This window comes from Dysidea avara, chromosome 1, assembly GCF_963678975.1.
Source record: "Dysidea avara chromosome 1, odDysAvar1.4, whole genome shotgun sequence".
Taxonomy (NCBI): Eukaryota; Metazoa; Porifera; class Demospongiae; order Dictyoceratida; family Dysideidae; genus Dysidea; species Dysidea avara.
The window spans coordinates 13409426-13422123 of NC_089272.1; the positions used below are offsets into that span (position 1 = coordinate 13409426).

At 36.3% G+C, this 12698-nt stretch overlaps 1 protein-coding gene across 1 annotated transcript in view; it reads left to right on the forward strand.

The window, feature by feature from the left end:
• Nucleotides 1-12698, forward strand: part of LOC136258960 (IgGFc-binding protein-like) — a 72557-nt gene that overhangs the window by 14101 nt on the left and 45758 nt on the right. Inside the window, exons 6-10 of the mRNA XM_066052387.1 lie at nucleotides 606-1523; nucleotides 3784-3954; nucleotides 4637-5563; nucleotides 6607-6777; nucleotides 9056-9982. Coding sequence (XP_065908459.1) covers nucleotides 606-1523; nucleotides 3784-3954; nucleotides 4637-5563; nucleotides 6607-6777; nucleotides 9056-9982 — 3114 coding nt within the window. The remainder of the gene's footprint in view (nucleotides 1-605; nucleotides 1524-3783; nucleotides 3955-4636; nucleotides 5564-6606; nucleotides 6778-9055; nucleotides 9983-12698) is intronic.

Sequence of the window (12698 nt, forward strand, 5' to 3'; positions counted from 1 at the left end):
ATGGCAAAAGTTGCTTTGATATGTTGTTTCACTATGGCAAAAGCTGCTTCGTTATGGCAAAAGGTACTTGGCAAAAGTTGTTTTGACGGCAAAAGTTGCTTCATTATGGCAGAAGTTACTTCAATATGTGGGGTGGTTAGCGAGATAGCTGACTGACCCAAAGGAATATGGACAGACAGGCAGGCAGACAGACAGATGAATCTTCTGCTTTATAAATATAATTATGTCATTGAAGGTATGTTTATATGCATAGGGTACCATATACAGTAGTAACCATGCTGTGTACCAAGTAAAAGTTCAGTATCAAAACTTCTGAGGACCACTTAATGTTCAGATAACCTAATTTTTAGGAGTATGAATAAAACTGATGCAGAATTAACAAATAGCATAACTCAAAGAAAGTGATTTCTGATGACCACCTACACAATCCTTGGTCAAATCAAGTTCATGATAATACTGGAATTCTATCAGATATAAAAAGGTCTATAAAGCCTATACTTGCTTATCACAGTTATATTTAAGAAATGCACACTCCATAGAAATGTACATTGCACACACATAAGAATTATCTACTTATTGTCTGTTATATCTATACTTTCCTGCAGTGTGTACATTCAATGGCATTATGTATAAAGAAGGTGATCAAATTGAGTCAAATTGTACAACAAGATGTGTTTGTCATAATGGAGAGTTTCAATGCCAGCCACAAGCATGTATATTGGATGGAGCCACCTGCTATGCATCTGGTGATCCACATTATCACACTTTTGATCTACACTCATATGACTTTCAAGGAACTTGTGAATATGTAATAGCCCAGCCTAGTAATGGCACTGATTTCTCTATAACAGCCACTAATAATGCACACAATCCATATGTGTCTTGTGTTGAGTCAGTCAGAGTTGTTGTTCCCAATGAGAACCTTGACATAGTGTTGGGTAGAGGAGGAGTAGTTACCATAAATGACAGGCAACAGTCAACCACTACTGACAGTACAATATTGCAGTCTGATGGTGTCACTGTGACCAGAATTGGTGGCCATTCTCGTGTCTTCCTTTCTAGTGGTATAGAGATATTCTTTGATGGTTCTACTAGAGTGACAGTTACAGTGTCATCTGCTTGGATTGGACAACTATGTGGACTATGTGGTAACTACAATGGCGATCCTTCTGATGACTTCCAAAGCCCAGAAGGAATTCTTCTTACATCTCCAAACAGTTTTGGCCTCAGCTGGGCAGTCTACAATGACAATAAATTGTGTGGAGACCTCACACCTCCTCTAGCATGCTTACCAAGTGTCATGTCTGAAGCTCAACAACGATGTACTATTCTACAACAAGAGATGTTTGCAGTAGCTAATGTCAGAGTAAATCCTGTGCCATTCATGAATGACTGTGTGTATGATTACTGCCATTGTAATGAGACAGATCGTGAAGACTGTTACTGTAACAGTTTGGCAAATTATGCTGGAGTTTGTGCTGACAGTGAATTCGTGATAAACAACTGGAGAGAAACAATTTGTGGTATGTGTGCTTTTAATACTCTTTTTTTTTCTTATCCACACACTCATGCTGTTAGTTAGGTAGTATCATGTCACTTTGGTAGTCAAACCTATTGTATACCTCATCATTGTTTACCTATCAATTGATGGAAACTTATATATGTGCTTAAGGTTTGTATGGAAAATAGCAGACTGGATTATATAAAAATCCTATCTGGAATTATACTTTAGCCTAAACATAAATGTATAAATGTTGAGGAACATTAAAGTACATAAGAGAAGAGCAATAGCTTGATGCGTTGTCTGTCCAACATGCATGTGTGCCTGTCCATCTCCTTCTGAGACACCCCCTGCATTTGTGATCTATTGGAAATCCCATTGAAAAATAGCTGCAATTACTGGTTGCGTCTGCATGTAGCTATGTACTGTACTGTGTTAATGATTTAATACTACTGGGTGCTGTCTAGAGTATTAATTTTGTCCTCGTAGAGTTTGGACCATGACTATCCCATTAAGTAAATTATAGTGTACAGTAGGGGCTACAAAGGAGTAGGTGTGGCCCATGAAATAATATCACCCAAAAAACAGCCTCAATTTCCCCTAACGACGATCAGGCAGTATTGGTTAGGTGAAACTAAGCCCAAACAAGCTTTCAGATTGACCTGAAATGCTTTCAACAAGTTGCTACAGAGTTTTAAAATAATTTATTTAACAGAATTTTCTACTGACTGACTGCGTAAGTAAGTAACTAACTGACTGACTGACTAACTAACTGACTGACTGACTGACTGACTGACTGACTGACTGACTGACTGACTGACTGACTGACTGACTGACTGACTGACTGACTGACTGACTGACTGACTGACTGACTGACTGACTGACTGACTGACTGACTGACTGACTGACTGACTGACTGACTGACTGACTGACTGACTGACTGACTGACTGACTGACTGATTCCTTCAGACAAGCATAACTCGATAATAGCTAAAGCTACAGGCTTGATTTTTTCACTGTCTGACATCGCTTTGGCCCGACAGGTGCCTTTTGGCATACCACAGTATGTACAATGCATTCTTTATGGACTTACCATTGTCTCCCTTTGTGTCCCATTCATATTTGCTGACAGCGAAAAGCGTTGATTTGACGATAGCATGTGATGGCTTCCCTTCATATCGGAAATTGTCCGTATTTGTCATAGTGGCTATTTTGATATCAGAAGTGCTTTTCAAACAGTTCTTGATTCATACTGCTATGTAACGGGTTGAACATAGCCGACAATGAAGCGTAATGGATAGCTACTTCACTTTTCAGACGATAATTGATATAACTGGGGCGCTTGGCACCATTTCTTTTTTTTGGTATGCGTGGTTGCAGAGGTGCTTTTTGAACAGTTATTGATTCGAAATGCTGTGTAACGGGTTGAACATAGCAGACAACGAAGCGTAATGGATACTTCACTTTTCAGATGATAATTGGGGCATGTGGCACCATTTCAGATGCGGTATGCATGGGTTCACCAGTCATAATTATTATTTACAATAAAGTTAACAAAGAAGTACACAGAAAAATGTGGAATTTTCAACTAGAGTAGGAACAATAACACATCGATAAAAAGTACTGAAACAAGCTGGAGTAGTGCACAATATTAATTCACAGTAAAAAGTAAGAAATGTTATATCCCTACTGTGCTTAAGATACCATAATGGAAATGCTCAGTAGGGATATAACACTTCTTATTGTTAAAATGTGAATTAATATCGTGCTTGTTTCAGTACTTTTTATCAATGTGTTATGGTCCCTACTCTAGTTAAAAATCCCAAATTTTTCTGTGTACTTGTAAATTTTGCTATAATCTATTTCTCAACTGATTTGTTAGTTTATTGTTTACTAATTATGTACTATCTCACTAAAGACCTGAAAAAGCTTGTGATAATAGGAGGTCAGAATCTTGGCTCTGGAGTCTGGATATAGACAAGTTACAAGGCCACCCACATTTATAACAGTGTGACTTCTCATATACCACAAGCATTGATTAAGGGGTCTCAACTTTTAGCCATAAAGGCATCTTGATTTCTTCCAATGCTTTATACTGTAGTTGCCTTAAAGTTGGCATAACGTTTGATTCCAAGTATAAATATCAGTGTTACAAATCATTTGTTGGTATTAATTGTCATCATAACTGCAGCATCATTAATGTATGTACAAATGAGTTTATAAATTATTTTATTGGATATGAAAATTCATTACAATATGGTACTTGTTGTTCCCTTTGTTAGAGGTCCAGTGTCCACCAGGGATGGTATATCAACAATGTGGTCCATTGTGTCCTCAGACATGTGATAATATTGGAACATCAAATTGTCTTGGAGGATGTGCTGAAGGATGCTTCTGTCCTGATGGACAAGTGCTCTCTGAAGGAAGATGTATTAATCCAATAGCTTGCCCAGGTTAGACCAGTAACTTATTCAAATTTGTTTATGTACTAATAACTTTTATAATGGCAACCACTGTAATTCTGTTCAATATATTTATGCCACATGTGCTCCCACAGCTATAGCTAACAGTTGGCTGTGGATAGGTCTCTTATTTTGTGAAATTGTTCTCTAACAATGTTGCTGAAATTTGTGTGTATTCAACATATTTATCAACTGATATACCATCACATCATTTATTTATACTACTGTTTTTAGTTGCTACTTTATAGATGTACGTATGTATCTCCACATACGCTTGCTCCCATTCAAAGTTAGGATATACCAATTCATATCTGACAAAGTAATAATAGCAGCAGGAACCTTGGGGTTAATATATAGCTTCAAAACATTAAGGCTTTATGAAACTACACCTGTAACAGCTTTTATAATGGTTGCAGCTTGCACATTAATGTAACTAAAACTCAATACCTACTTGTTGTATGCATTTAGTATCAGTGGAATACATTATTTGATGGAACATATGAATGAGGCTTATCACTCAAGATCATGTTATACAGGCGTGATTTGGTAAATAACATGTCAATAAATTTAAAAATGCCATCTTTTAGGCAGTGAAACTTCTCTCCCTCTATGTGTGCGTACAATATAAAATGCTTATACATAATGAAATTACATGATTAATATTTTAATACAGTTTGCAGTTTTGATGGCATTCAGTACAATGAAGGTGACCAAATAGCACCAAACTGTACTACAAGATGTGTTTGTCAAGATAGATATTTTCGTTGCCATCCACAGCTATGCAACATTGATGGAGCAACTTGCCAAGCATATGGTGATCCTCATTACCACACGTTTGATCATCGCTACTTTAATTTCCAAGGAGACTGTGAATACATCCTCACCCAATCCTGTAATGTATCTGAATTTGCTGTCATTGTCAGTAACAGTGCACACAATGAACATGTCTCTTGTACTGACACAGTGAGAGTTGTAGTTCCAAATGAGAACCTTGATATATTATTAGGAAGAGGAGGAGGAGGAACAGTTACAATTAATAATATACCACAAGCCAACAATGGTGATGAAGTAATACTAACATCTGGTGGAGTAGAAGTTGTTAGAGTAGGAGGACATCTTCATGTAATACTAACTGAACGTGGTGTAAGAGTTTCATGGGATGGACTATATCGTGTAGAAGTGACTGTATCAACAAGTTGGAGAGGAAGATTATGTGGACTGTGTGGTAATTATAATGGTGACTCATCTGATGATTTCTCAACTCCAGATGGAACAATAGTATCATCACCAGACACATTTGGAGGTAGCTGGGTAGTAGATAATAGTACAGTAGAAAGTTGCAACAGACTATTAGTTCCTAGTGATTGCCCTGCAAGTGTAATGGAGGAAGCACGGACACAATGTGCTGCTTTGATAGGAAGAAACTTCAATCAATGCAATGCATATGTTGATCCTATTTCATATATTGATAGCTGTGTATATGATTACTGCAACTGTAATAGGAGTGAACAGAATAATTGTTACTGCCATAGTTTATCAACTTATGCTTCAGCATGTGCTGCAACTGGCACAGTGTTACTAAACAGGAACATTGATTGTGGTAGGTTTGGATATAATATAGCTATATGTGTAAGTTAAAGCACCGCTTCTAGTGCGCTATACATGAAATATAGTGTAAAAATGTGGGCAAGAGACAAATATAACACCAGACAAAACTGAGTGCTACATTTCATCTTAATTCCACTCTTAGAGTGCCATGTTTCTCATATAACATGAGCAAAGGTGATGCTTTAACTGTTATTGAAGTCCATTCTCATCCTGAGGACAACATGAGCAATATAAAACTCACAGGATAGTCTTGAAATCCATCATCTTTAATAGATTCGCCATTGCACCCATCCAACAACACCTTTTCTGGCCGTTCAGTGTCTCACTGCCCACACAATGTTCTATATTGATTAACCTACCATATCGTGCTGTTCTATATAGAACTTCACGTAAATCATTATTTATGGTGAGTATAGAACTGTTTTTATTGATCTTCCCATGCACAGTTCTGTGTGTGTATGTGTGTGTGTGTGCATGCATGCGTGCGTGTGTGCGTGCGTGTGTGCGTGTGCGTGTGTGTGTGTGTGTGTGTGTGTGTGTGTGTATGGGGTAAGAGTTAAAGTGTCTCTATGAGTGCTAAATGCACAAAATTTTGCATGCCAAGAGTGGGCAAGAGACAAATATAGCATGATGTGAAGTCAAGTGCTACATCGTGAGACCACTCTTTGAGACCTATAGTTTCCATATAGATGACCACAACTATGCTTCAGCTAGTACAGAGGGCTGTATACAATTTGAGGTAAACAACATGCATACAACAATTAAAAACTTATAGACTAGTCTTGTAATCCACCATTCTCAAGCCATTGTGTCTGTCCAAGATCATATTCTTCTGTTGGTGTTTAGTGTCTCTTTGCCCACATACAGTTCTACCATTCCGTGCCACCCACAACTACCCGATAAAGAGCTGCAGTTTTGTAAACTGCTGATTATAGAACTACTGTAGTTTTTACTTTGATCTTCCCAAGCATGATTCTTTATACACGTAATTGTAATTTTATCTACAACAATTATGAGTTTGTTCGAATATTTTAGCTATCCAGTGTCCACCAGGGATGGTATATCAACAATGTGGTCCATTGTGTCCTCAGACATGTGATAATATTGGAACACTAAATTGTCAAGGAGGATGTGCTGAAGGATGTTTCTGCCCTTATGGAAAGGTATTCCTTAATGGCAGATGTATTGAGCCACTGACCTGTGCAGGTAAAAATAAGCAATGGACTGTATATATCACATTGATTATATATTTATTTATTTATTGATGTCATATCATCTTGTGTCATTGTCTATTCTCTCAAGTAGCTACAGTTATGACATAGATAAAATACACTGTTAATGTTTAATTATCTTTATGAGCTTCTTTCTAGGCTTGAGCCAATTATTCTTTGAAAATTGCCTATTATGCTTTTTAGCAGTGCTCAAAAGTCCAGACTATTATGCTTAAAATAATGCCCTCAAAATCAAAATTATGTTCAAGAGCTGACTGTTTTATTAGAGTATATCTGCATTTCCTGACTGCTGTAGAGTAAATGACTGCTCTATTAGGGTATCTCAATCTTGTTTCCATAAAGTGTGAAAAATCAGTAAAGAAATAGTAAAAATGATAACACTGAGGTTTTTGATATGAAATGTAGAAATAATGTGCAGCATGTTCATGTTGTGCAGTATTTTTTTGTGCAGTATTTTTTTGTGCATGCATTGCACGTTTTAATTTAAAATTTTTGAAAATCATCCTATTATGCTGGCATAATGCTTGATGCTTTTGCTAGCCTATTATGCTCAAAATTATGCCGGCATAATTGGCGCAAGCCTACTTCTTTCTAAAACTTTAATCTGTTTGATGGCCATATATACTCATCTTTTATAAAATATCAGAGGTGTTAATGTTCTTGTGTCTTGGTTACAATAATTTTCATGAAAGGTAGTCCAGAAACATTCAAGGTTAAATATTGAATAGCCATGAAAGTATTTTTCAGTGAACAATTACAGAGCACAGGCACGTAACCAGGGACATTTCCAGTGATAGGAAAACCCTTTGGACTTTACACAATACTTGAAGCTAAGCTCAAAAAACCCTTCTAATTGACCCAAAACACTTTCAAAAAGTTGCTATGAAATTTTAGAGAAAAAAATTATTAAATGAAATCTCTAGTGACTGACTGATTGAGTAACTGACTGACTGAGTAACTGACTGACTAAGTAACTGGACTGATACTTTCAGACAAGTGTAACTTGATAATGGCTAAAGCTATGGGCTTGATTTTTTTGCTGTTCAATGTTGCTTCAGCTTGAGAAGTGCCTTTTTGGCATACCACAGTATGTACAATGCATTCTTCATGGACGTACCAGTGTTCTCCTTTGTGTCCCATTCATCTTTCTGACAGCAAAGTGTCAATTTGGTGGTAGCATGTGATGGTTTTCGTTCGTAATGGAAATCATATGTACCATAATTCACTTTGTTTGTATGCAAAAATTTCATGATAAAATTTTCCTGTAAAAATATTTTTCGTATGCATTTTACGTGGATGACTGCTCTATTAAAGTAGTTTGATCTTATGAATTTTCATATAAGAAATTTTTGTACAAGTTGTCACATATGAAAATTATTTTTAAAACGAGAAAAAAGCAAATTACAGTATTTTTCATAGTGGCTACGTTGATTGCAGAGGTACTTTTCGAACAGTTTCTGATTTGTAATGCTGTATACTGGGTTGAACATACATAGCTGACAATGAAGCATAATAAGTACTTCACTTTTCAGACAATTTTTAATAGCTGGGGCGTGCAGCACCATTTCTTCCTCTTTTTTTGATGTGGTATGTGTGGGTTCACCAGTCATAATAATTAATTACAAAAAAAGTTAACAAACAAGTACAAAAAAATTTTGGAATTGTCAACTAGTAGTGGGACCATAGCACATTGATTAAAAGTACTGAAACAAGCTGGAGTAGTGCACAATATTAAATCACAGTAAAACAAAATGAAGTGTTATATCCCTACTGTGCTCAAGTTACTATAATGGAAAAGTACAGTAGGTATATAACACATCTTATTGTTTTACTATGATTTAATATCGTGCAGTTGTTTCAGTCAATATGCTAGCTATATATGGTCCCTACTCTAGTGGAAATTTGTATATATTATACATGTATATTGATGCAGGATACCAAATATTTGACTCATCAGTAATTTCATTTTTACAAAAATAGTATATGAAGATCATGAAATGAATTTTTCTAAACACTAATAATAAATTATGTGTGTTCACTTGAGTGCATGTGTGTACATAATTTATGTATACGTGCAATTGTATGTGAACAGATTTACCCAAAACAATGTACTCCCTGTAGATTGCTTTCTGTCAGCTGCATAGCATGTGCATGCCTACTTGACTATAGGATTATTGAGATATGCATATATAATAAAACTTGGCTTATTTTGTCATGAAATAAAATTTAATTCTTACTTTCCATTTATTTAGAGTGCATGTACATGGGAACACGATACAAACCAGGTGACTTAATTCAACCAAACTGCACTACAAGATGTGTTTGCCAAGATGGAGTATTTCACTGTCAACCACAAACATGCATCACTGATGGAGCAACATGTTATGCCTGGGGTGATCCTCATTACACCACCTTTGACTCAAGAAAGTTTGACTTTCAAGGAGATTGTGAATATGTCCTCACTCAACCATGTAACAGCAGTGAATTCTCTGTCCTTGTTTCTAACAGTGCACACAATTCTTATGTGTCTTGCACTGAGTCAGTAAGAGTTGTAATTCCTAGTAAGAACCTTGACATATTATTAGAAAGAGGAGGAAAAGGAACAGTTACAATAAACAGAAAATTTCAAAATAATGTTGGTGATGAAGCTATTTTGCAAACTCATGAAGTGACTGTCTTACGAACTGGGGGCCATCCACATGTAATACTAACTGAACTTGGTGTAAAAGTTTCGTGGGATGGACTATATCGTGTGGAAGTGACTGTATCAACAAGTTGGAGAGGAAGATTATGTGGACTATGCGGTAATTATAATGATGACCCCAATGATGATTTTATGACTGCCAACAATGTCCTTGTGTCTTCACCAAATACGTTTGCTTATAGTTGGGTTACACATGACATGCATGGTACTTGCAGTGGACTTTCAATTCCTCCCCTATGCCCTGTAGATGTGCTGAATGAAGCACAGATTAAATGTGCTGAGCTAAGTAGAGAATACTTTATTACTTGCAATGGTCTGATAGACCCTACTGGTTACATTGAGAGCTGTGTATATGATTATTGCAACTGTAATGAGAGTGATAGAGAAGAATGTTATTGTGAAAGTTTAGCAGCATATGCAGGTGCATGTACAGAACATGGTGTTATTTTACAGAAATGGAGGAGCAACTATTGCTGTAAGTGCTATACACATACATAACTTATTATATAAGTCAAATATTCTCTGTATACACTATCTTATGCACATATGTATATACCATTGTTCAGTATTGTCATACCATTATTCAACAATACATTCAAATTTGTACATTTGCTTTCTTGCACATAAATATACAATGGCGGATCCAGGATGGGGCATTTGGGGCAAATGCCCCCCTTCAAGAAATTGCATACAAGATCGAGATACTCTAATAGAGCAGTCAATTACCCTAATAAAGCAGTCACAATGTTCATGAGGCAGTGTAGCTTACCTATGAAGCTATAAATAGGATTTTATTTTACATAACAGACGTGATATAGTTGGTAAGGATAACTAGCTATTATTGTTGTGACCTTTTTTTTTTTTTTGGTCTTCAACTGGTTTTCAGCAAGTTTTTTTGGTCTTCAACTGTTTTTCAGAAAGGTGCCCCCCTCTTTCCAAACTCTGGATCCGCCCCTGATATATATATACGTATGTGTGTGTGTGTGTGTGTGTGTGTGTGTGTGTGTGTGTGTGTGTGTGTGTGTGTGTGTGTGTGTGTGTGTGTGTGTGTGTGTGTGTGTGTGTGTGTGAGTGTGTGTGTGTGTGTGTGTGTGTGTGTGTGTGTGTATGTGTGTAGTGTGTGCGTGTGTGTGTATTATGCACAGTCAAACAGTATTTGTACCCATTAATTAGCACAGTTAAATGGCAAACTTCATTGTTAACAGGGTACAATATCCTAATTTGTATTGTACAAAAGTATTCAAAACCACTGAAGCATTTGTGCATAGATATTTCTTTCCAAGTTAAGTTCGATTCTCTTTTATATGTACAAGCATCTTCAATGACCAGGTATTAGTTCAATTAGAAATTAAGTAGGTAAATTTGAAGCTTTCAATTTTTCAACAGTAGCACCCTGTGTATGGACACACTACATCTTATGAGCTGTAGGTGGAATGATGTGTAGCATGCTTCACATTTTAATGCTTATGGAATATGTATACAAAATTTTCAGCCTAAGCTTCTTTACATTTTAAGTCGCATTTTGTATTTGAAGGTGAGGTGAAGTGGGTTAAAGAGTAGAGAGCCAACTTTGGCAACAAAATATTTTACAAAGTGGTATACAACCAGCACAAACTAGCATACATACCATCCTGGAGCAGTGTGATGACATGCCTCCTGGAAATTTGTGATTTTACAAGTGCTGAGATAGTACATATCCACACAAAAACAGCCAAGCTGTGAAAAAATGATGCGGCCTTAAAAAGCCTGGGTGAAAAAGTTATGAAATCAAAGGTGGTGGCCAAGAAATGGCTGCAATGATGTTAATGCTAATAAATTTTAACAATGCACACAGCCATTATTAAAATTTTTAGCATTAACATCATTGCAGCCATTTCTTGGCCGCCACCTTTGATTTCACAACTTTTTTCACCCTGGCTTTTGAAGGCCGTCTCATTTTTTCACAGCTTGGCTGTTTTTGTGTGGATTTCACTCCTTTTTGTACTTTACAAGGCCCCAAAACCAGCTTATGGCTGACTTTGAGGTTTGTTTTTACTCATGTTTCTTCTTTTCTATGTAGATACAATGATGATTATTGAAGACAGACTTATAAATGTATTTCATTGCATGATTTAATTCAATATTTGATAATATTATTGTAATACTCTAATAGAGTGCACATTTTTTTTGAGGACTTCTAATAGAACATACATAGAATGTTCTAGAACAGTCTAGAACTTCTATTGGTAGATCTATGAAATTACAATTACAAACGTTTGACTATAAGCAGATTTCAACTAGAAATTTCATTTATAAAGCAGAAATTAAGTGAGGTGATCATTCAATGTAGCAGTGGTTCAGTGGTTAAGGATGCACGTGCTAGGTATGGAGGTCCCTGGTTCGAACTCTGGTAAGTTTTTTTTCGACATTTTTTGCACACCTTTTTTACCCCGTGGTGACTGCTCTATTAGAGTATCTCGATCCGCGATTTTACACTTGCTTAGTTTTTGCTTTATAACTTTGTCTCTGTAACTCTATTGCTATTCAAACTATCAAAAGGCACTGCTACAATGATCAGCCTATCTACACACCAATTTTCAAGTTATTTCTATCTAATCAAAAACAGCCAAGCTGTAAAAAAAGGAGTGCGCCCTTGAAAAGGCTATAATGAAAAAAGATGTGAAATCCAAGGTGGCGGCCAAGAAATGGCTGTGATGGTAGGTTAATGGTAAAAATTTTAATAACAACAATTCAGGTGAATTTGGTGCCGCTTGGTCTCGGCACCAAATTCACCTGAATTGTTGTTATTAAAATTTTTACCATTAACCTACCATCACAGCCATTTCTTGGCCGCCACCTTGGATTTCACATCTTTTTTCATTATAGCCTTTTCAAGGGCCGCACTCCTTTTTTTACAGTTTGGCTGTTTTTGATTAGATTTCACTTCTTTTTGTATTTGTATACCACAAAGCCGGCCTATGGCCAGCTTTGGGCCTTTTTAACCTATATATTTTTCTTTACCACAGGAAAAAGAAAAAGATGAAGCAGATTTTATAACTACTTTAACTCATTCTGATTTTATCAGTAAATGTACAAATTATATATATAATGCATATATCAAGAGTTCATTATATTATGAACTCTTGCATATATTTATTACATGTCAATTAATCCCCACAGGATAATGTACAGCTGATCTCTCTACTGGGTGG